The 20816-nt window shown below is 43.0% G+C and overlaps 1 protein-coding gene across 1 annotated transcript in view; it reads right to left on the minus strand.

Moving 5' to 3' along the window:
- ptpn20 (protein tyrosine phosphatase non-receptor type 20) overlaps positions 1–20816 on the minus strand; it is a 419828-nt gene that overhangs the window by 269222 nt on the left and 129790 nt on the right. The window contains exons 6-7 of the mRNA XM_073025740.1: positions 18123–18252; positions 7094–7474 (exon numbers count right to left, since the gene is read on the minus strand). Of these exons, the coding sequence (XP_072881841.1) occupies positions 7094–7474; positions 18123–18252 (511 nt within the window). The remainder of the gene's footprint in view (positions 1–7093; positions 7475–18122; positions 18253–20816) is intronic.

The following is a 20816-nucleotide window of genomic DNA, read 5'->3' on the forward strand; positions in this document are numbered from 1 at the left end:
TTGTCTATATTTATCATGTATTGTACTGTACTACTGCTGTTATGTTAACAAATTTCACAACATATACTATATGGTTCCTAATTGTGATGCTGGTTGCAAAGTTGGACAGTTTCCGTGGGAAGGTCAATCAAAGTTTTTGTGGTGAAGATCTAATTGTATTAAATACTAAGCAATAGTTAATAATATTATATGCACCAACAAGTCAGAGCCCCAGAGGCAATCTATCAAGGACCATTAACAGTGTTCTGATAGCAAATGCAATGTCAGTGTGGATTAATTACACCTGTTGTTGGGGCAGATTCTGGACAAGTAGCAGATAAATATCGAGCTTTTTGATTTTGTTTGCAATTAAGTCAGAAATGTCCTCCTCTATCACAATGTATCTTACTCTTTTTTATCAGCCACACCAAGGATCTTGTATTCTCTTTATTTATCATAATGCAGTGCACCTTCTCACATTTTGCACATCCAGGTTCCAAGTTACAAGCTTATTGTCACAGGCATGAATACACAATGTCAATGAGCTTTCTGCAGCAGCAACACAGTACATTACAAACATCAGTTAACATAAATTATACATCTATAACTTACATGGCAAAATAAACAAAATAGACACAGTGTTCATGGAAGTTGAGAGAAATAAAAATATCATACTATAGGGTTAGGCTTTTTCAAGTCATTTCAGGAACCTGATAGCAGTGGGGAAGAAACCTGGTTGAACCTTGAGGTGTGGGTCCCATGCGTTCAAAAACACAAGAGATTCTGCAGATGCTGGAATCTGGAGCAGCACACACAAAATGCTGGAGTGAATCAGCAGGTCAAGTAGCATATATGGAGAGGAATGGAGTTAATATCATCAGGAATGGAAAGGAAGAGGGAAGAATACAGAATAAGAAAGTGGGGGAGGGAAAGGAGTACACATTCTGATGAAGGGTCTTGGCCTGAACATCAACTCTTTATTCCTCTCCATAGCTGCTACTACTGAGTTCCTCCAGCATTTGAAGTGTGTTGCATGTATTCTATCTGATACACTGCCTTCCATAACAGCATGGACTGGAAGTGGGAGTCAGTCATTCATAACACAACCTTTCATGAGCTATGATTGATAGCCCTGACAACCTCACCTCATGTCCCTTTCTCTACCAACCACCCATGAATATCCAACTATACATAACTTTTCCACGAGCTGTGGCAGATCCTTTACTATCATCCACATTCCTACCTAATCACCATCTCCATGATCCCTCCAGGATTTCATCTACGGTACGTCAGCCTGGAGTGTGCAGCTACAGTGCTCCCAGACCTGAGAAGGGGGCAACTTCCAACAGCTGTTCTTAGGGGGAAATCTTCTCAACCCCCCTCAATATCCTAGGCTTCAATACAATCATCTCTCATTGCTCTAAGCTCCAGTGAGTCAAGGCACAACTACCTCAGGCTCTCTTTATTCAATCTCTTCTTTATCCCAGGAATCAATTTGTGAAATGCAGGTATATCCTCCCTCACATCTGAAGATTAAACCATAAGACATACTTCAAATGCTGTCCCACCAGTTCCCTGTAATTTTGATTTATATTTATACACTACAGCTCTTGCAAAAAAGGCTAATATTCCATTAGCCTTCCTAGTCAGCACTTGTATCTGCACGCTTACCCTTTAGTGTTTCAAATAGCATGACTCCCTGATCATTTGGGACTGCCATATTTTGTAGCCTCACTGTATCTTGAGCTTCTGGACCAATAGAATTTCTCACCACTGCACCCTTTATTGACTGAGCAACTCTACCTCATGTTCCTGTCTGTCCTTCTGAAGTACCAAATACTCCTAAATATGCAGTCCAAGTCTTGTTTATGTTGCAGTCACATTTCTGTAGAGGTCATACCATCATATCCATTCAGTGGCCACTTTATTAGGTATCCTTTCATTATTGCAAATATCTAATCAGCCAATCATGTGGCAGCAACTCAATACATAAAAGCATACAGAGATGGTCAAGATGTTCAGGACAATCTTTAGAATGGGGATTAAGTGTGATCAAAGTGACTTTGGCCGTGGAATGATTATTGGTATCAGACAGGGTAGTTTGAGTATCATAGATATTGCAAAATACAAAAAAAAATCCAGTGAATGGCAGTTCTGAGGGTAAAATTACCTTGTTAATGACATTGGTCAAAGGAGAATGGCCAGACTGGTGACAGAAACACAAATAACCCTGTATTACAACAGTGGTGTGCAGAGGAGCATCTCAGAATGCACATGTTGAACTTTGAAGTAGACGGGCTATTGCAACAAAAGAGCATGAACATACAGAAATCTCCACAGCGGCTACTGTATCTAATAAAGTGGCCACTGAGTATATATTTAATTCTCCTCAGTCCATCAAACCATCTACTCATTTCAAATGCTATACATAATGAAATAAGGAACCTTCGTTTTACTTGATAATTTCCCCTCACCCAGACTCTACATGCCAGTGCACTCTGATATACCCTGCCCCTCCCTGATATGCTCTCATTGTCCTCATCCTCCTTTGTTGCCCTGCACTACTGTCTTCTCCATTTTGCCTTCCAAATATACCTCTGCCCAAGCCCCTGTTTGCTCTTTACAGCTCAGATTTTCTCCTTTCTGATACAGGTTCCCAGGCTCCTGCCAAGTTACTTAAACCTACCAGGAAAACCGTGACACTACAGGGTGTGTCCGGTTCACTAACATCCACATGAGAAGGGAAGGAAATTTGCCCATACACACTCTTAATTGGCTATGACTTTCAGATGTATGAAACCCAAAATATTCAAAAAGAATAAACCCAAACAGGCCATCTAACACTGGTCCAGGCAGCACCTTTGCCAACAGCAAAGTTACTCCAGATTACTACCCTTGGTGAGATAAATGAGGCCTTTATTGTGGACATTCAAGACTAAATTGGCAATGTTGAAGCACACACTCATTAATCAAAAGTCTGACAGAGCCACATGCATAAAATCAATCTCTCAGTCAAAATCTCTGACACTTCCACTGCAAATCCTGGCATCTCTGTTTCACCAGAACTTGGTAATGCTATCCAAAACTATCAGAACGGTGTGGCCAAAGAACTTCTCAATAGTGACAGTAGACCCCACTAGGACTAGAACGTCAAGTCAAAAATCAGCAAGGAAACCTGATTGCCACTCTCTTTAAGGACTCTTTATCTTGATATTTCATGCTCTTGTTATTTATTGCTATTTATTTATATTTGCATTTGCACAATTTGTTCATTGATCCTGTTTACAGTTACCGTTCTATAGATTTACTGAGTATGTCGCAGGAAAAAGAACGTCAGGGTTGTATGTGTGGCCATGTATGCACTCTGGTAATAAATTTAGCTTTGAACTTTGACCATCCTTCCTCAGTTGAGGAATCAGTACTCCTTCATGTTGAGAAAAATATACTGTAAGTAGCTACAGAATAGAAAATATCCTGGTTGTGGCACCTTCGGTCTTCGACACCAAGAGAGGCTTGGTAATTCCCTCACCCTAACTGAGACAGCTAAGCCTTAAGGATGTGTTTACACCAAGAGGGGCTAAATTTACTTGGTCTTTTCCTCACTAGTGTCCTTATGGCAGATAAATCTGTCAAATGCAGATTAGTGAGGCTGATCGCAGTCCTTATGGAGATAACGTGCTGCATTAAAACACCCTCCAGCATGCTGTATGGCATGACTAGTGTATCCGATGGGGTAGACACAAAATTGGACACCCAGTTTCTAGACACTATAGAGCATCAGTGGTAGCAGAAGTGCATAGCCCACAATCTGCAACCTCAAGGCCTGGCTTTTGCCTCACTCTGCGGTTACAATCCAGCTAGGCAGTAAACCCCAGGTCAATGAGAGGTGCAACAGGGCATGCCGGGAGCAGGATCGTGTGGCTGAGTATCCAGTGAAAGCTAACAACACATATTCACGAACATGAAGCAACAAAGCCCTCCCACAATCACTAGATCAGGTTGATGGGCTGCAGTCCGACTACATCCGACCATAAAGTATGATGGACAATTAAATAGTGAAGGAGGAAACTGCAAGAAGACCTTTAGCAATTTTTATCAATGCACCACAGAAAGCATCCTATCTGGATGCATCACAGTTTGCTCTCACAATTGTTTTGCCTAAGACTGCAATAAAGTGCAGTGATTGTGGACACAGCTCAGCGCATCATGGAAATCGAGTTCCCCTCCTCGAGCTCTGTCTGCCTCAGTAAAGCAGCCAGAATAATCAAAGACCCCAAATGCTCTGAACTTTCTCTTCTCTCCCGTCTCCCATCAGGCAGATATACAAAAGCCTGAAAGCACGTAACTTCAGGCCCAAGGACAGCTTCGACCCCACTGCTATAAGACTATTGAGTGGTTCTCCAGTGCAATAAGATGGACTCTTGAAATAGCAATCTACCTTGTTATAACTTGCACCTTGTTGACTACCTGTAATGTACTTTCTCTGTGGCTGTTACACTTTAAATACCCCAATGCACTGTTGCAGTGAATTGACCTGTATGAATAGTATGCAAGACAAGATTTTCACTGCACCTTGGTATCTGTGGCAATAATAAACCAATTCCAATTCCACCCCACCTTCAGTGACTGTAGAGTCCAACACAAGATGCTAAAGATGAGGCTGAAAAATTGGCAGCTCTGCTCAATTTCTTCCAGAGATCCCCACCATTATGTCTATTTTGAGCAATATCAGAATCAGGTCTAGTGTTACTGGTTTATGTTGTGAAATATGTCATTTTGTGGCAGCAATACATTGCAATACACACTAAATAAACTATAAATTACAAAAAGGAATATATATATTAAAAATTAAATAATTAGTGCAAAAAGCAAAAAGAAACAAAACTAATGAGCTAATGTTCATGGGATCAGTGTCCATTCAGAGGGGAAGAAGCTATTCCTAAGGCGTTGGGTGTGTGGCTTCAGACTCCTGTATCTCTTCCTTGGTAGTAGTAGTGAGAAGAGAGCATGAAGTGGGTGATGGACTCCTTAATGATGGATGCCACCTTTTTGAGGTATCACTTTTTTGCAAGTTTCCTCGAGGCTGGGGAGGCTAGTGCCCATGATAGAGTTGGCTGAATTTACAATTTTCTGCAGCTTTTTCTGATCCTGTGCAGTGGCCCCTCCACACCATGTAGTGATGCAACCAGTTGGAATGCTCTCCACCATATATCTGTGGAAATTTGTGAGTATCTTTGCTGACATACCAAGTCTCCTCAAACTCCTAATTAAAAACAGGCACTGTTGTGCCTTCTTGAAACGGGTCACCCTTACCACTACTGATCCCACAATGAGGACTGGTGTGTGACCCTTCAATTTCCCTTTCCTGAAGTCCACACTCAATTCCTTGGTCTTACTGACGTTGAGTGTAAGGTTGTTGTTACAACACTGCTCATCCGGCTGATCTACGTCACTCCTGCTCACCTCCTCATTACCATCTGAAATTCTGCCAATAGCAGTTGGGTCCATACCCCAAGTCCTATAATTAGAAGAAAGAAGATACCTTCTGCCTTGGTTTGTGATCACTGGGAGCTAGGGCAGCAGTTGTAAGGAACATCACCCAACTCACCATCTTGTGACCAAAATAGAGGACTAGTCTGGCTCTTAGTTTTTACGACTCCCATTAAATCTCCAAGGCTACCTCCTTATAAAGGAAGCCAGTGGCCTTTTGACAAGACTGCCCCTTCCAGGCTGTGTTCTGTCTGGTAGTAGAGGTGTGTCAATGATTAAAAACCTTGGGTCAAAGGTTCTCTGCCATTTATTCCAAGGCATTTTCTCTCTGGAAAGGCTTAAAAATATTGCCTTTATTTGATAAATGGCACAAGCCATACTTCTCATCAATCTCAAAACTTGCTATAAAAGTTCAAATATGCTTCGCCTGAAGCATTGCTCCCTCAGCAGTAAATACTAAATTATAGTGTTCAACATGTCCAGATGAACACTAGTACCCTGCCTGACCACTGCTTTGACTTATGCTTGGGTGCAGCCACAAGTATAGACCATCTACAGTACAGTAGTTAGTGTGACAATATTCATCAGAGTGCAATTCCAACACCATTTGTAAGGAGGAAACCAGAGCACTTGGAGAAAACCCATGCATCTGTAAGGAGTTTGAACGTCCTTCCCATGAATGCATGGGTTCTCTCCAAGTGCTCTGGTTTCCTCCCACATTCCAAAGACATACCATTCAGTTGGTTAATTGGTCATTGTAAACTGTCCCTTGAATAGGCTAGGGTTAAAGAGGTGGGTTGCTGGGCATTGTGGCTCATTGGGCCAGGAGGGCCTGTTCTGCATTATCTCTAAATAAAAAAATATAAATATATCCTGGCCACTGTTCTGTTGCTCAGATTGAGCAACAGATGACTTTTTGTGGGGATTGACAGCTGATTCAAATGTGGCTCACCAGATGACAACTGAAAGCCTGGATCTTTCGATTCACTCCGTTCACCCAAGGTTGTTAAGACTAATGGTGGCACATGACTACTGCAACTCATTGACCACAATATTTATACAATGTATATATTTGCAACAGGGGACAAGAAACAAAGAGCAATCACGATGAACAATAACAGTGGTTGAAGGGTGGTTAGTCATTCTGTGAGATGTACAATCGGAATTAGACTCCAGGGAAGACAAGTTAAGAAGCACAACCTCTCTGGCTAGGCCCAGAAAGCTTGAAAAAGAGGAATAAGTAAAAAAAAACTCACAATTTAAACAGGATTTTAAGGACTTTCTACTCAAACTTAACCCTGTTAAAGAGAGCTACAACCAGAAGAATTAGTTGGATTCACAATGGAGATGCTGAAATCTGGAGCAACACACAAATTGCTGGAGGAACTCAGCAGGTTGGGCAGCATCTATGGAGGGGAATGGGCAGTCAAGGACTTTCATTTGGACAAGACTCCTCAAATGGTCCAAATGAAGGGTCACAACCCAAAATGTTGACCATCCATTTCTCTCCATATGACCCACTGGGTTCCTCCAGTGCTATGTGCATTCATCGAGAGCTATCTGAAGTTAGCAAGGGCATGACAGAGACCATGAGATGGCGTATTCCACCTCTGATTTCACTTACCCTCCACTGAGACTGCATGTTCTATTTTCTGCCATTCATCTTGCCTGCCCTTGTTTCTTCCACAGGCATCCAATGCTGAAGTGATGCAAGCTTCAGAAAAACTGTGAACCTTTTTGTCTCCGGAAACTGCCTGTTGTGGTCTGCCATTGATAAATTCCTTAGATCGCGAGAGGTAAGAGGAAATTCCCATAAGGGGCTTGGAAGCCCCATAGTTACCATTAGCATCTGGAGCCATAGTGAGAGGCTTGGCACTGCTGTTTTGATCTTGGCTGAAGCTCCGTGTAACAGGCCCTAGGTGGAGTGGGGTTGGTTGACTAAGGGATCTGTTTGACGGCGACAAGTCAATACCAGCCTCTGTCCTGTGAGAAAATCTGTTCTCCCCTGAAACAAAAAAAAAGTTCACATCAACTCAAAGCTTTGGGAAACAGAAGCATTTCATGCTGAATTAATATGATCCACTGTACTGCAATTCGTCAATCTGCTTTTGCTGTTTTAACCCATTAATTAACAAAGATTTTTACTTACAACAACATGAAAGTACGCTGATAACATCGAGGTGGGTCTCAGAGGGGTTAGAGCAAAGTCAACCTTCTGCAGCGATCTTTCAGGAATTGATTAATGATTAATAATGATTAATATACCAAAGAATCAATCCTGTAATTACTAAGGGTGCAGAGCCATTTAAACTGCATTTTTCTATATTACAAAGATAGGTTAACATTATTTGTTACATGTATATCAAAACATACAGTGAAATGCACCATTTGAATCAAATTAACAAGGATTCTGCTGGGCGATCACACTTTTGCACCAACATGGCACATCCTCAACTTTCTAACTGTCCAGCAGTTCACGGGATTTAGAGGAGCAAATTTGTGGAGAAATCATAGACTACTGCAAGAATCTTGAGGATGTGATAGTAGGTGATTTTAACTTTCCACATATTCACTGGGACTCCCTTACTGTAAAAGGGCTGGATGGGAAAGAGTTTGTTAAATGTGTTCAGGAAAATTTCCTTAATCAGTACATAGAAGTCCCAACTACAGAGAGTGTGATACTAGATCACCCATTGGGGAATGAGATAGGGCAGATGACAGATATTTGTAGGGGAATACTTTGCATCCAGTGGTCATAATGCCATTAGTTTCAAGGCAATTATGGAAAAGGCTATGTCTGGTCCTTGAGCTAAGATTCTAAATTGGAGAAAGGCCAATCTTGATGGCATTAGAAAGGCTCTGGCAAGTGTGGGTTGGATAGGTTATTTTCTGGCTAAGGTATGCTTGGTAAATGGGAGGCCTTCAAAAGATAAATACTGAGAATACAGAGTTTGTATGTTCCCGTCAGATTAAAAGGCGAAGATAACAGGTTTAGGGAACCTTGATTTCTGAGAGATATTGAGGCCCTGTTTAAGAAAAAGGAGACGCATAGCAGGTATAGGTCGGTAGGAACAAGTGAGACACTCAAGTATAAGAAATACAAGAGAATTTTTACTAAGTAGATCAGGAGGGCTAAAAGAAAGCATGAGGTTGCTTTGGCAGACAAGGCATGAGGTTGCTCGAGCAGATAAGGTGAAGGAGAATTCTATGGCTTCTACAGATATGTTAAGAGCAAAAGGATTGCAAGAGGCAAAATTGGTCCTCTGGAAGATCAGATTGGTAATCTATGCATGGAGCTGAAAGAGATGGGGAGATCTTAAATGGATTTTTTCAACCTTTATTTACTCGTGATGGACATAGAGTCTATAGAAGTAAGGCAAAGCAGCAATGAGGTTATGGAAGAGAGGTTTGCTGTCTTGAGGCAAGTTAGGTTCAATAAATCCTCAGACACTGTGGGAGGCTATTGCAGAAATTGCAGGAGCCCTAGCAGAGATATTTAAAACATCTTTATCCACAAATGAGGTGCTGGGGAGGATAGCTGATTTTGTTCAGTTGTTTAAGAAAGGCTCTAAAAATAAGCTGGGAAATTATAGCCCAGTGAGCCTGAAATCAATGGTGGGAAAGTTACTAGAAGATATTCTAAGGGACTGGAGATATAAGTATTTAGATAGTTAGGGACTGATTAGGGATTTCAGCAAGGCTTTGTGCGTGGTAAGCCGTGTCTAATCTTACAGAGTTTTTTGAGAAAGTTACCAGGAAAGTTGATGAATGCATGGCAGTAGATGTTGTCTACATGAAACTTAGGAAGGCCTTTGACAAGGTCCGACAGGGGAGGTTAGTCAAGAAGGTTCAGTTGCTTGGCATTCAAGATGAGGTAATAAATTGGATTAGACACTGGCTTCATGGGAGAAGCCATAAAGTGGTAGTAGACATGTGCCTCTGACTGGAGGCCTGTAACTAAAGGTGTGTCGCAGGGATCGGTGCTGAGTCTATTGTGGTTTGTCATCCATATCACAATCTGGGTGATAATGTGGTTACTGGATCAGCAAATTTGTGGGTGTTACCAAGCTTGTGGGTGTAGCGGACAGCAAGGAAGACTACCAAAGGTTGCACCAGGATCTGGACCAACTGGATAACTAGGTTGAAAAATGGCAGATGGAACTTAATATAGACAAGTGCAAGGTGTTGCACTTTGACAGGACCATGCAGGGTAGGTCCTACATGGTGAGTGATAGGGCACTGAGGAAAAAGTAGAGGGATCTGGGAATACAGATCCACAAATACTTGAATCTGGTGTCACAGGTGGATAAGGTTGTAAAGAAAGCACATTGGCCTTCATATATCAATATACTGAACACAGAATTTGAGATACTATGTCAAAATTATATAAGATGGCACCAAAGGTTTTTGCGGACCTGGGCAACTTCTTCCAGTTTGTCCGCAAAACAATTTAAATCTCCTGTTCTCATGTCTTTACTTTCCTTTTCAAGGTGGCTGGGGTCCTGTCAGGGTCCATGATCCACAGTTGCACTCAAACTATGTTCTTCACGGGTGGCGTGCTCTCGGAACTCTCCGAGTGGCCTGCGTTTCCTAACTCCAGGAGCTGCTTGAAAGATGTGTACCTTCGGGGTGCGGCCCTTTTGACAACCCGATTCCTCACTGATGTTGCCGATTCTCGTGGGAGATCAAAACATTGAGACAGTGGATGCAGCTGTTGGAAGCTTCTGCACTCGAGCAATCTCTCTCTCTCTCTCTCGATGGTGAGTGAGAGCCTGCTGGCTTGGAGTTGGGAGAGCTCAAACAAGCATCGCTGCAGATTGTACCATCAAAACAGGGGTTTGATGATTGCTGGAGCAAGTGGGGGGAGGGGGGGAAGGTTGATGATCTTGCTGTTGCTTTTGTGTTGGGGGGCTTTGGGGTTAGAATTACTTTCTGTCCTTCATTTTATATTTCTTTCCACCTCTGTTTTGTGGACGTCTGCAAAGAGTAAGATGTTCAGGTTGTATACTGCATACATTTTCTGATATAAATTGAACCATTGACCTTGGTGAGGCCTAATTTGAAGTATTGTGTGCAGTTTTGGTCATCTATCTATAGGAAAGATGTAAAAAAGACAGAGTACAGAGAAAATTTGCAAGGATATAGCTGGGACTTCAGGACTTGAGTTACAGCAAAAGCTTGAATAGGTTAGGACTTATTCTATAGAACGTAGGAGATTGAGGGGAGATTTGATAGAGATATACAAAATTATGAGGGATATAGATAGGGTAAATGCAGGCAGGCTTTTTCCACTGAGGTTGGGTGAAACTACATTGAGAAATCATGGGTGAAGAGCAAAATGTTTAAGGGGAATATTTGCATTCAAAAGGTAGTGAGAATGTGGAATGAGCTGCAGGTTCAATGGATATGGGTTCAATTTCAATACTTAAGTGAAAGTTGGATAGGTACATGGATGGGAGGGGTTTGGTCTGGGCGCAGGTCGGTGGGAGGAGGCAGAATAATAATTTGCTGTGGGCCAGATGAGCTAAAGAACCTGTTTCTGTGTTGTAATTGTCTATGACTCTATAACCCTATTTGTATGTCTTTGGAATGTGAAAGGAAACTGGAGGAAACCCCCACACAGTCACAAGAAGAACGTACAAACTCCTTACAGATTTGAACTCTAATCTTACAGCTGGGTGCTCTAAGCATTGTACTAACCACTAAGCTACAGTATCGCCCATGAGCTGAGCACATTTTACGAAGATTCTTGCAGTCATTCAGTGGAAGTATTTTGGGAGGAGATGGGGCCACCTTCAATTTCAAGAAACTAATTAGCTGGAAACTTATTTAAGCATTTCCATCTCATCTTGTATTAAGTATGGATAATATCAGAAAGCTTCGTACAAGTTTAGGGAAATTTCAGCTATTTCAGACATCCACATATTACACACCAGACTGGGACTAACATCCAGCAGGGCAAATCCTTGGGCAGGGAACTAGCATGTTCCCATTTGGAGCTGTGGATGAGTCCCAAAATTGGAAGAGCATATCTTTTTTTTTAAATTGACAGTATCATTGCAATAAACTACAAAGATACCTGTGATTCAGTAGGTTTAAACAATGCCTCAGCACCAGAAAGATTGCTGGGACAGAGTACAGGAAGTATGCATGTGGAAAACATATCCAGCGAATACCTCATCCGGACTGAGACTCAATCTGAAATGCTGACTGTGCGTTACCTCCATAGATGGTGCCTGACTCACTGAGTTCACCAGCAGTTATTGTGCTGCTGGAAACTGACTACTTGAGTTCCATTATTTGATTTATCAGTCTTATCCAATTTTATCATCAGGGGACCCAAAACCAGTTTCTATTCCCCTTAAGTCACAGCCACTAAGTCTGGTCACCATCACAGGCGGACAGCTGAACGGGGTCATCAATAGCACCCCTACATATGCATGTTCCAGCCAATTAGTGTTTCATTGTAGTTGTATTTTACTCCCTTCCTTTCGCTTCAATCTTGTCTTGACAAAAGCACAGCAATGGCTATGCTCCCTGCTTACCTTTGTCATTGCCCTGCGAAAGAAGTCCACTGTTTAGATTGGTGTTGTAAAGGTGAGGAATTTATTTAGCATTAAGTTATTGCTGCCAAGCCATAGTGTCGTCATTAGCTTTCGGTTTGAGAGCTTTAGTTAACAGCCCCGTTATTTTTCCTTTTGTCCTAAGCAGTTCTTATTAAAATTCAGTGAACTTTTCAGTCTGCTTCAGTGTCTCTTCCTCTGCACTTGGGCCATAACTGTACACCCATGTCAGCAAGACTTGGCCACCAAAATGGACCCAGCGGAGAGAGAACAGCTGACCATGGCACTGACATTCATTGGTCAGGTAGGAAAGAAGCTAAAGTCAGTACACACTGGGTGGGCTGAAGTGTCACATGCAGTGCGGCAACTACTCTCAGAGCAGCAAGCCAAGTCCAAGCAGGTGTCAGTCCTTACAGTGACAGTTCGGCAGCTCACCACAGACTGCGGGACCAGGAGGCAGCTATTACTGCTCTCCGGGCCATGGTTCAGCAGCTCAATACTGACAGCCAGTGTCAGGTGTCAGCCATCACTGCTCACGTTGCTGCAATTCAGCAGCTTTCAGCTGAGACAGTCCCACTTCCAGCATCTCCATCATTCTCCTCCTCAACACTCCTCAGTCTTGGCAACTAATGCCCCAGCCCCAGTGACATCATCTGGACCAGAACCGAGCATTCCTCTTCCAGGCAGAGACTCGGTGACCCCGGCAGCTGCAGGAATTTCATTACCCAGTGAGAGCTGACTTTCCGAGCCCAGCTAGATCGGTTCAGTGATGACGCATGTTTATATGATGAATCTCTTAAATGGCCCCCCGCTCAGCCTGTTCAACGCTCTGTAGTCAAATTCGAGAGAGGGTCTGATCTTCCAGTATGGGGTCAGGAGGCTGCTAACTGACTACTGGACTTGCACCATAGGACAGTGAAGGACTATGCAGTAAAGATCTATACGCTTGCTTTTGAGCTGGGGTTTAATGAGAGATCCCTCATCACTGATTTCCAGTGTGGGCTGAGTGAAGGGGTCCAGCATGAGATCTCAGTGTGTGATGAGCAGGACCACCAGGATGATCTGATAAACCTAGCCATTCTAATTGACAGCCAGGCAACTGAATGGCACAGAGAAAGAATGTCCCGATCTTCCTATGCTTTAGATCACCGTCTGTCTGAACCCTTTCCCTCGTCACCCGTAACACAGACAGCAGAGACGCCAATGCAGGTGGGGCGCATGCACCTATCCCAGGAGGAACAAGATCAGTGCAGGAGAACAGGTTCCTGTCTGTACTGATGCCAGGACTCTTGCAGGATTCATTTCCCAAGTGCTCCATTAAAGAGGATATTTGTCAGCAAGGAGGAGAATTCTGACGGTTCGATTCTCCATGCAAACATCTTCCCCTAATCACATAATGCTCCCAGCGTCTCTGCCTTGCGGGCCCCAGACCCATGAGCTTCAGACTTTTATTGTCCCTGGAGCTCCCAACTGGTTTGGGCGGAGATTGCCCACAATAACCTCTAGTCATCCTCCACTGGCATATTCCCGCTTTGACTGCCGAAAGGGAGTCCGGCCACCACTCTTCTCTGACCAAGAAATTGACAGAGGAGTTCTTGCTGCTGAGTAGTTAGTCCAACACTGCAAGCACACGTGAAGACAGGCCAGAGCTTCTCTGCTGAGCTCTCAGAAACAATATGCCCAGCAGGCTGATCGGCTCAGCTGACAGGTGAGGCCTGTCAAGCCAGTTGAGAAATTTTGGCTGGCGTCTAGAGATCTTCCATTGAAAGGTGAGAACTGCAAGTTAGCCCTGTGCTACGGAGTGGAGAAGGCTCTATACAGAGTCTCTGATAGACTGTGCCTACCATCATCGATGAAAATTCACCCAGTGTTCCATGTTTCCCAGCTCAAGCTGGTACAGGTGGCCCCTGTTTTTCGAACGTTCGCTTTACGACAGCTCGCTGTTACGAAAGACCTACATTAGTACCTGTTTTCGCTAACCAAAGAGGATTTTTGCTTTTACGAAAAAAAGACGCCCGCTTTACACGAGTGTTTACCCTGCGAAAGACTACCATGACCGTGAAGCCTTGTGCAGGCAGTTGTGTGCGTATGCATGTACATGCTCATGTGCTTACGTGCGGATTTTTTTTCTACAAATCGATTTTGGCTCGCTGTCTTCACAATTTTGATGTGAAACTACACTGTACATTCAATATTTCTACTTTATATAGCTGTGTCTTTATCATATCATTCCTGCTTTTACTAAATGTTCAAGTTATTTTAGGTTTTATGTGTTATTTGGTATGATTTGGTAGGTTATTTTTGGGTCTGGGAACGCTCAAAAATTTTTCCCATATAAATTAATGGTAATTGCTGCTTCACTTTACGACATTTCGGATTACAAACGGTTTCATAGGAACGCTCTACCTTCGGATAGCGGGGGAAACCTGTAATTTCCTCCCCATCCTCCTCTTCCCCATTTGGTGGATGGGTCCCTGATCTATTCTGTGCAACACTTCCTGGCATCTCACCAGGTGCGAGGCAGGGACCAGTATCACATGTATTGGGGACCATTCACTCATGAAACTGTGGCTAAGTTTCTCATTCAGGATTTCCAGCAGGTACAAGTCTCTGGTGTCTTGTTTAAGGAGGGATTCCAGTCACAGCCACAGACTCTGCTGCAGAATCTGGGCAGGTTTGTACAGCAGAACAGGGTCAACAACATGTCCGTGAGTACGTACGTTCCAGCCTATTAGTGTTTCATTGTAGTTGTATTTAACTCCCTTCCTTTCATTTCAGTCTTGCCATGTCTTGACCAAATCACAGCTATGTCAATGCTCCCTTCTTACCTTTGACCTTGCTCCAGGAAAGTAAACTGACTACAGCTTAAATTGACACTGTAAAGAATCAGCAAAATTGCTGACGATACAAAGATTGGAGGTGTAGTGAACAGTGAGGAAGGTTTTCAAAGCTTGCAGAGGGATCTGGACCAGCTGGAAAAATGGGCTGAAAAATGGCAGATGGAGCTTTAATACAGACAAGTGTGAGGTATTGCACTTTCGAAGGAAAAACCAAGGTAGAACATACAAGGTAAATGGTAGGGCACTGAGGAGTGCAGTAGAACAGAGGGATCTAGGAATACAGATACAAAATTCACTAAAAGTGGCATCATAGATAGATAGGGTAGTAAAGAGAGCCTTTGGTACATTGGCCTTTATAAATCAAGGTATTGAGTATAAGAGTTGGAACGTTATGGTGAGGTTGTATAAGGCATTGGTGAGGCCAAATTTGGAGTATTGTGTGCAGTTTTGGTCACCAAATTACAGGAAGGATATTAATAAGGTTGAAAGAGTGCAGAGAAGGTTTACAAGGATGTTGCCATGACTTGAGAAACTGAATTACAGAGAAAGGTTGAATAGGTTAGGACTTTATTCCCTGGAGCATAGAAGAATGAGGGGTGATTTGATAGAGGTGTATAAAATTATGATGGGTATAGATAGAGTGAACGCAAGCAGGCTTTTTCCACTGAGGCTAGGGGAGAAAAAAACAGAGGTCATGTGTTAAGGGTGAAGGGGGAAAAGTTTAAAGGGAACATTGGGGAGGTTTCTTCACACAGAGAGTGGTGGGAGTGTGGAATGAGCTGCCAGATGAAGTGGTAAATGCGGGATCACTTTTAACATTTAAGAAAAACTTGGACAGGTACATGGATGAGAGGTGTATGGAGGGATATGGTCCAGGTGCAAGTCAGTGGGACTAGGCAGAAAAATGGTTCGGCACAGCCAAAAAGGGCCCAAAGGCCTGTTTCTGTGCTGTAATGTTCTATGGTTCTAAGTGGAATTTATTTAGTATTAAGTTGCTGCTTCCTAGCCCCAGTGTCAGTGTTAGCTTTCAGTCTGAGAGTTTTAATTAACAGCCCTGTTGGCCTAGTGTTTATTATTTTTCTTTTTGTTCTGCGCAGTTCTTATTAAAGTTCAGTGAGCATTTCATCCGCTTCAGTGTCTTTCCCTCTGCACTGAGGCCATAACTGCACACCTGTATCACCTCAAGTACACCATACTGAAATCCCTGTTCAATACAGATGGAAATGCCCAAGAGATCTCCATGTTTGGTCTTTGCAGTCACCTTGCATTGGGCAAAAGAGAATGGGATTGTGCTTAGAGACATTGTCCAGCAATCACTGCCTAAAACTGTGCCCGAATCACATAATATAATGTTTGAAACAAGTAGACTTAGGTGGACATTAAAATCTTCATAAACCCAAGAGATTCTGGAGATGCTGAAAATCTGAGCTACACACACAAAATGCTGGAGAAACTCAGCAGGTCAGCTGCATTAATGGAGGAGAATAAACAGGAGACATTTTGGGCTGAGAAACTTCATCAGGACTGAAAAGGAAGGGCGAGAAGCCAGAATCTTCAGTTTGTGCTCCTGATGAAATCTTTAATCCAGTTAGATTAAGCAGGCAACGTCAAATACAAGGAGCAGAATCACATCAGTATTTTCAGTACGGTACCTCTAAACCAAGAGCAACAGTTTATTTTAAAACATTTCTTACAAAGGTCTTTCTCCAGGTATTTGAGAGGAAGGCCCTGAATGTATTTCTGATCAGCTGCCTCTGCGGACTAGCATCATGCCACAACTGGACTCTTGGTGATAAACATATATGCCAGGATCGAGGCATAGAATCATGCACCACAGATAAAGGGCTTTCAAGCCCACTGTCCATGCTGAGCATTGAGCAGCCATTTACATTTATCCTATCCTATACCCTGCATCCCCATCAACTCCACCCAAATTCTACCGCTTGCCTGCACACCAGAGGAAATTGACCATGACCAATTAACCGACCAGTGTGCGTTCCTCATCAGGACACCCAGCCATGGGGAGAACATGCCAAACACCATACTGACAGCACCTGAGGTCAGGGTTGAACACGGGTCACTGAAGTGGTGAGAAGCAGCTCTAACAGTTGTGTCACTGCAGAGACCACAGCATTATCTCTCCATACAGCAAGCATTTAAGAATACAGTGCATGCAGAGTAGCCACAAACAAGCGAAAATCTGCAGAGCAACACAGACAAAATGCTGGAGAAACTCAGCAGGCCAGGCAGCATCTATGGAAAAAAAGTACAGTCAACGTTTTGGGCTGAAACCCTTCAACAAGACTGGAGAAAAAAAGCTGATGAATAGATTTAAAAGGTGGGGGGGGAGGGGAGAGAGAACCACCTGGTGATCGGTGAAACCTGGAGAGGGGGGATTAAAAAAAGAGCTGGGAAGTTGATTGGTGAGATGGGTTGAGAGAGGGAAAAGGGGAATGTAAATGGAGAAGTGGGGGGTGTTGGGGGGGGTTGGGGGGCTTTACCGGACGTTTAAGAAATCAATGTTCATGCCATCAGGTTGGAGGCTACCCAAACAGAAAATAAGGTGTTGTTCCTCCAACCTAAGTGTGGCCTTATCCCAACAGTGGAGGAGGCCATGGATGGACATATTGGAATGGGAAGTGTAATTAAAATAGGTGACTACTGAGAGATCCTGCTTGTTCTGGTGGACAGAGCATAGATCTCAGTGAAGCGGTCTCCCAATCTACTTTGGTCTCACCGATGTACAGGAGGCCACACCGGGAGTGCTGGACACAGTAAATGACCCCAACAGACTCACGGGTGAAATGTCGCCTCACCAGGAAGGACCCTTTAGGGCCCTGGATGGTCTTGAGGGAGGTGGTGTAGGGGCAGTTGTAGCCAGCCAGTGGTGTAGTGGCATCTGCACTGGACTTGGAGGCAAGTGGTCCCAGGTTTGAATTCAGCCACCTCCTTGCACGCTTTCCATCTGTACTGGGTTGAGCATTGAGCTTGCAACTCAGCTTCATAAGACAGACAAATACTAAAGGAACGCAAGGTTGCTGCCTGATGCGCCACAAGGCGCGGAAAGGAACAACAGCACGCAGAGTAAGATTAACAAGATATGACATGCAAGGGCTTAACCTGTCTGCTGGATTCCAGCATTCACTGTCAAGTTCCCCTTGTCAAGCTGCAGAGGCAGTGTCTTTCAAAGCCAAGCACTCTAAGTAACTCGGTTACAGCACCACTGACACTCCATGCATTAAAGGACTACCTCGGTGATTACTGGTTCTGCGAGTCACAACAGGCATCTCGGGTAATGTTTTGCGATGGAACCTCTCCCTTATCACTGAGCTCCGGTCGTGCTGAATCCCGTCGCTGTCCCTCTGCTCTCCCTCATCCCTCTGTGAAGAGATCAAAAGAGAATTTGAAAGAATGTTCGTGGTGAGGAAATTCTCCACCAGACAGCGAAGTGTTCCTGTTTTGGCAGAATTAATTTTCAAGGTTTGCCACACTGTAGAGAAATAAAACTTGACAGCACTTCAAATTCAAGATGCAACTTAACACTAAACACTATGAAACTATTCCATACACTTCATAGGTTATAGGTCAATAGCCGGCTGCACCTCATTTATGTTTCAGATAAGCACCAACAACATATTAAAGATAATTCCTAATCCATGAAATGTGATCTGATCACCAAGTCTACAATAAATGATTGTTCCAAGTTAATAACTGCTCTGGCAAGAAGATCACTGATGCTAGTATGGACCATGGGGAACAGTAGCACACTTTCCTCCAGCCTAAACAAATTTACTGTTACATTGCTAATTTTATATCACCCCTTTTATTCTACCTTGATGACAAGTCAAATTTATAATATTGTATAAACATTTTTTAAAACACCATATATACTACATCAACTGCACTCCCTCAACATCCCTCTCTGTTATTTCATTGTCACTGAGACACAATTTGCATTTAACTAATTCATGCTAATACATGGTCAAGGGACAGCTAATTTTGTCCCAGATGATTGTTTCTTGAATATCACCCAGCACTGAGATTCAGCTGACCAGTCTGTAATGACTGGATTTATCCCTGCACCCCTTTCTGACAATGATTTCATATATGCAATTCTTTATTCCTCAGGTGGCACGCCTCCAAACGACAGATGTTTGGAAGGCTGTGGCCAAGACTGCTGCAATTTATCCTCTTACTTCCCTCAGTAACCTGGACCAAGCATTTCATTCAATTTACAGTGTCTATAGAAAGTATTCATCCCCCCCCCCCCCCCACCACCTTGGAATTGTTCATATTATATTGTTTTAAAACACTGAATCACAGTGGATTTAACTTGGCTTGTTTGACAGTGATCATCAGAAAAAGACTCTTTCATGCCCAAGTAAAAACAGATCTCTATAAAGTAATCTAAATTAATTACAAATATAAAACACAAATTAATTGATTGCTTCATTACTCAACCCCTTCAAGTCAGTATTTAGTAGAGGCATCTTTGGCAGCAATTACAGCCTTGAGTCTGTGTGGATAGGTCTCTATCAGCTTTGCACATCTGGACACTTCAAATTTTCCCCATTTTTCTATACAAAACGGCTCAAGCTCTGTCATATTGCATGGGGATCATGAGTGAACAGCCCTTTTCAAGTTCAGCCATAAGTTCTCAGTTGGATTGAGGTCTGGACTCTGATTTAGCCACTCTAGGATATTAACTTTGTTGTTTTAAGCCTCATGTGTAGGTTAGCTCTATGCTTAGGGTCATTGTATTGCTGGAAAACAAATCTTCTCCCAAGTCACAATTCTCTTGCAGACTGCATCAGGTTTTCCTCCAGGATCTCCCTGTATTTTGCTGCATTCATTTTACCCTCTACCTTCACAAGCCTTCCAGGGTCTGCTACAGTGAAGCATCCCCACAGCATGATGCAGCCACCACCATGCTTCACGGTAGGGATGGTGTGTTTTTGATGATGTGAGGGGTTTGGCTTATGCCAAATATACCATTTAGTCTAATGGCCAAAAAACTCAATTTTGATTACATCAGACCACAGAACCTTCTTCCAGCTGACTTCAGAGTCTCTCATATGCCTTCTGGCAAACTCTAACCAAGATTTCATGTGTTTATTTTCAACAGTGGCTTTCTCTTTACCACTCTCCCATAAACCCGCGATTGGTGAAGCACCAGGGCAACAGTTGTTGCATGTACAGTCTCTCCCATCTCAGCCACTGAAGCTTGTAACTCCTCCAGAGCTATCATAGGTCTCTTGGTGGCCTCCCTCACTAGTCCCCTTCTTGCACGGTCAATCAGTTTTTGAGGATGGCCTGCTCTTGGCACATTTACAGCTGTGCCATATTCTTTCCATTTCTTGATGATTGACTTACCTGTATTCCAAGGGATATTCAGTTACTTGGAAATTTTCTTGTATCCATTTCCTGAGTTGAGTTTTTCAATAATCTTTTTGCAGAGTTACTTGGAGGATTCTTTTGTCTTCATGGTGTAGTTTTTACCAGGATACTGACTCACCAGCAGTTGGTCCCTCCAGATACAAGTGTATTTTTACTACAGTGAATTGAATCATCTTGATTGCACCACAGGTCTTCAAAGACAAATCTCGATTTAACTAATTATGTGACTTCTAAAACCAATTGGCTGCACCTGTGATGGTTTGGTGTGTCATATTAAAAGGGGTAAATACTTAAGCAATCAATTAGTTTGTGTTTTATATTGTAATTAATTTAGAGCACTGTAGAGATCTGTTTTCACTTTGACACAAAAGAGTCTTTTTCTGTTGATCAGTGTCAAAAAAAAAGTCAAATTAAATCCACTGTGATTCAACGTTGTAAAACAATAGAACTTGAAAACTTCCGGGGCAGGGGTGAATAATTTTTATAGGCACCGTAGGCACAGATAGCCTTTCTGGTACCAGTTCTTTATCAAACTTTAGCTCATCTA

Source organism: Hemitrygon akajei, chromosome 21, assembly GCF_048418815.1.
Source record: "Hemitrygon akajei chromosome 21, sHemAka1.3, whole genome shotgun sequence".
NCBI classification, from domain to species: Eukaryota; Metazoa; Chordata; class Chondrichthyes; order Myliobatiformes; family Dasyatidae; genus Hemitrygon; species Hemitrygon akajei.